The sequence below is a fragment of the Myotis davidii genome, unplaced genomic scaffold (assembly GCF_000327345.1).
Source record: "Myotis davidii unplaced genomic scaffold, ASM32734v1 scaffold38, whole genome shotgun sequence".
NCBI lineage: Eukaryota > Metazoa > Chordata > Mammalia > Chiroptera > Vespertilionidae > Myotis > Myotis davidii.
Window position 1 is genome coordinate 3,473,043 of NW_006291383.1, and position 4,637 is coordinate 3,477,679.

At 33.6% G+C, this 4,637-nt stretch overlaps 1 protein-coding gene across 1 annotated transcript in view; it reads right to left on the reverse strand.

The window, feature by feature from the left end:
- LOC107183209 (predicted GPI-anchored protein 58) overlaps nucleotides 1-3,484 on the reverse strand; it is a 5,585-nt gene extending 2,101 nt beyond the window's left edge. Inside the window, exons 1-2 of the mRNA XM_015564436.1 lie at nucleotides 3,153-3,484; nucleotides 89-169 (exon numbers count right to left, since the gene is read on the reverse strand). Coding sequence (XP_015419922.1) covers nucleotides 89-169; nucleotides 3,153-3,209 — 138 coding nt within the window. The 5' untranslated portion in view covers nucleotides 3,210-3,484. The remainder of the gene's footprint in view (nucleotides 1-88; nucleotides 170-3,152) is intronic.
- Between the last annotated feature and the right edge of the window lie 1,153 nt (nucleotides 3,485-4,637).

Genomic DNA, 4,637 nt, shown 5'->3' on the forward strand with positions numbered 1-4,637 from the left:
GCCTGTCCCATTTTTCCATTTTTCCATTTTTCCTTTGTGCCAAAGGACTACTGAAAACTTCCCATGTCCCCCAGTTTTCAAACCTTACCCATTGCGGCTGGAAGGTCACAGGAGACGATCTACAACAACAGTGTGCTCTGCAATTTGAACAGTATGGATTTCTGGGTAACTGCAGAGAAAGAATTTAAAACAGACAACCAACCCTGGTTTTTGAGGTTAAAGAAAGTTTATTTGAACCAGAAACATAGACATATAAAATATATTAAAAATTATGTGACTCCTCCCAGAAGACGAAGATTTCAAAGATCATGACTTACAACCAGGAGGTTTGGTGTGTTGGAAGAGACACCAAAATAAAAGAAGCTCTCCAACCTCATTGGAGGGAACCTTACCAGGTATTACTAACTAACCCATGTGCAGCTAAACTTAAAGGAGTTAGCTCATGGATTCACATTTCTCATTTTAAAAAAGGCACCTGACTGTAAATGGACATCTACTCCCATCTCCGACACCCATCTCCGTCTGCAGCGGAGATCAAAGACTTTTCAAGGATGAGAAACAGCTGAGACCTTTCTAGGACGAGAAATCACTGACCATGGAGGCAGACAGCTATCCCACGACGCTGTCAACAAGGCCTGTATGCTCACAAACTGATATTACTTGAACCTTGTTTTTATATCATCTGGTTGTTATTGATTGAATGTACATGAAATGGTTTTCATATTATTATCCTTATGGTTTTCTAGTGGAAACAATATCTGCCTCCCCAGACCTCCCTTATTAGATATGAAAAATTAAAAAAAAAATTATGTGACTCTAACATGTATCAAATGAAGAACTCATCAATCTAGGAGAATCTGAAACCCTAAAAATGATTTAATGATATAAATTATAAAAATGCATTTTTTCATGTCAAATGATCAAAGAAGAAAAATAAATGATCATTTCAGTAGATGCCCAAGGGTCATTCAACAAATTTGAGTAGTCCGTTGTGACACAAGCAGACAAACAATACAAATCTCAAAGAAATAAAAATAAAAGAATAATTCCCAATTGTGGTGAGGAATATTGACCTCGAATCAATGACCAACATCATATATAACAGTGAAATGTCAGGCACCTCCCTTTAAAGTCAGGAGTGAAGAATATCTCCTAACACCAATATTAGGTAATATTTTTTCCCATTTTTAAAATTGTAAATCATTTCTTATTTTTCAATTACAGTTCACATACAATATTATATTAGTTTTAGGTGTACACCACAGTGATTAGGCATTCTATAATTTCCTAAGTGATCATCCAGATAAATCTTGCACCCATCTGACACCACACATAGTTATTAAAATATTATTGGCTCTATTCTCTATGCTATGCTTTACATTCTTATTCTGTAACTATCAATTTGTACTTCTTAATCCCGTCACCTTTTTCACCCAGCTCCCCACCCCCTCCCCATCTGGCAAACATCAAAATGTTCTCTGCATCTATGAGTCTGTTCCTGTTCTGTTTCTTCATTTATTTTGTTTTATTAGAAGACGTTCTCATCAACATGGAGCAATAATGAAAATGTGAAGATAAAACTAGCATTATGTCCACTTAATATAATTGTGTACAAACAGAATCCCATATATCAAAATATGAAAAATATATGTAACAGTACTTGTTGTTTGTGTGTGTGTGTGTTTGTGTGTGTGTGTGTGTGTATTAGCAACTGCAACAGTAATAAAACATATGAAATGATTAAGCATATATAATACCATAGGGCTTCTATAAAGAAAACCATGGAACTTTACTGAGGAACAAAAAGACAGCTTAAATAAATGTTCTCTTATAGAAGGTTTCAGTAGCATAAGCTCTCAATTCTCTAAATTTTAATTAAGAGCTTTATGGAAATTTTTCAGGAAAAAAAATAGACAAAAATTTAATGTGGCAAAACAAATCAACCAACAATAAAATTACATTTGATTGGGGTGAGAGGAGACAGAAAGCAAAATATTAGCGGTGGTTTTTTCTGGGATGGATCATGAGTGACTCTTTTTCTTTGTAATTTTCCAAATGTTCTAAAATCATAGAATAATTGTAAAAAAAAAAAATGTCTCCTGTCCCTTGTTTTGGGGGATCTAAGAGATTGTCATCAGATTACTAAAAATAATGGGAAATTCTAACTATTTCCTTTCATAGTCTCAGAAGTTGATTTTACTGTTCGTGTTTTTTAGCATAATTAACTAATTCTATGACTTAATGGAATAACCACAGCTCATTCAATATATTATGAAAAGGAGACAGAAACAAAATGATGTATAAGAGATACTAAAGCAGTGACATTTTTCAGCTTCCTTCACACATAAGGCATGCTATACATTAATGCTATGGTGGTACTGTTAATGAATCCCCAAATACAGGCTTCAAGTTGAAAAGCAATTCAGTGTCAAATCCTAGCCTTGTATTTATTTTGTTTCACTTGTGGCTTGGTTCTACAGCCTCAAGCTAATTATAAAATTTATTTTTCTTTGTTAGGAACATAGTAGTCCAGATATTTGAAAAGTAGCCTATTACAATGAATAGATTGTATGTGAGAAATTTGAGTTCAATTTCTGGTTCTGCCACTGTCTAGCTAGCTAGCCTCCTAATGTTTCACTTTCCTCATTTGTAAAATGAAGGGATTTGTTTGTGAATGAGACACTTTATATGTTCTAAGAAATAGAATTTTTGCATTACTAGAGTAACACATTTTAAGCATATGTTCCTCTGCCATAAGACATTTTTCATAAATTATCACTTTAAGTACAAGTAGGCCAATGAGAATAAATATTTTCATTGAATCAAAATATTCAGAAATACAAATAATATTGTTAATATTTGCTATAAACACATTTCAAACCATCTACTGAAATTTTGTCTTCTGGTGTCTTCTGATATAAATATCAAAATTTAAGCAAAAAGTCTAATGCAAAATTCCCAAGTGATGTGAGAGCACTATTTGGCATACTAAATAACTCCCTCAACACTTGGGATTAGTGATAATAAAATCTCAGATTCTATTACAGCAAACATCAAAGATATGCAACTTAATTTTCTTGAAGGGTTAAATGTTAAAAGTCGAAAGCAAGAATATTAGACATGAAAGATTAAAGGCTATTTGCAATACTCACCAGCTCAGATGCATTTTGTTCCATATCCCCAGCGTGCTGCCCTTGTTTTCCATCCATCCTGAGGGTGCTGGTATCCCAGATGCAATGCTAACAATGTCTGTGCTCACTCTCTGGGTTAGAAGTTAGGAAACACTGGATTTATGTTAAATAACTGTGTATTTATTCAGTCTGGGTTACGTAAACTAATAGGCATCTATTTCCTAAAAAAAAAAAAAAAAAAAAAAATCCCAATTTCAATCCCAAAGTACAAATTGATACTAGTTGGAGAAAAATAAACAGAAAAAATTGCTCCCTTTAGAAATGACACGTAGAATGTTATCTCAACTGTGAGAATGACTCTGAGCAGATATAAATCCTTGCCCTCCTTATTTCACAAAACTTACTTGAAATCCCTTAAATTTGATTTCTAACAGGTTAGGAATTTAATTTTTGCTTCTAAAAAAAGCTCACAAAGCCACTCCTTAATTATAAAGATTGCAGAATTCTGTGGCTAAGCAGAGGGATTATGGTGATGACTAATTTTAAAACTTTCCAAAAAAAAAAAAGACAATATTGATATTACTGGATCATGGTAAATGTAGATGAATGGTGACTAAATTCTACTGCACTATCTATAAGTCAGTGACTACATTGAGATGGACAAGGAAAAACACATTACAATGGCTTTAGCTACAGTTAAAAATAAAAATAAGAGATAAGTACACTTCGGTAGCTGTTAATTATATAAATCAAGGATTATCCACAGCAAACCGTGCCTGCTTGTTAGCACATTATATTTAGATTAGGTAATAATTGTCACTGTTGCTGATGACTCCTAATCTTTTAGATGAGCAGGAACTGGAAAAGAATGTCTTTGGTTCTTTCTCATTTCTCACAGATAGAAGTGTACATGATACAGCAAAATTGAGGTGGTGTTTCCAATTAGTCTGAGAGGTGATGCTCTCTGACCCTCTGGCAAAATGGTATGCAGTACAGACTAGAGAAAAAAATGACTTTAAAGTTCTTTTTAGTTACACATTTCCTGTAGGCCAACAACTTTGGTTGGGGAATGCTTAGTGACAGAAACTTCCAAAATATCAATAGACTTACACATACCCTAACTTAAGAGCAGACATGCCTTCTTGTATGGAACAGGTATATTCATGAACTGTTATGTAAATAAATTCCAAATCTCTGTATCTCTGTATTAATTAAGCAAACAGTAAATATCTTTTAAGTCACTGTTAGTTGCTAATTCCTTCCTTCCTTCCTTCCTTCCTTCCTTCCTTCCTTCCTTCCTTCCATCCTTCCTTCCTTTCTTTTTTTTTTTTTAAGCACTGTGCCTTTTTATTTTTAAAACTTAATAAAATACATATTGTGTTATTTTACATTTCTTTTTGTTATGGGTTAAATTGTGCTCCCCTCCCCAATTAATATGTTGAAGTCCTAACACTCAGTACCTCAGAATGTGGCTGTATTTGAATACAGGGTCTTCAAGAGGTAATC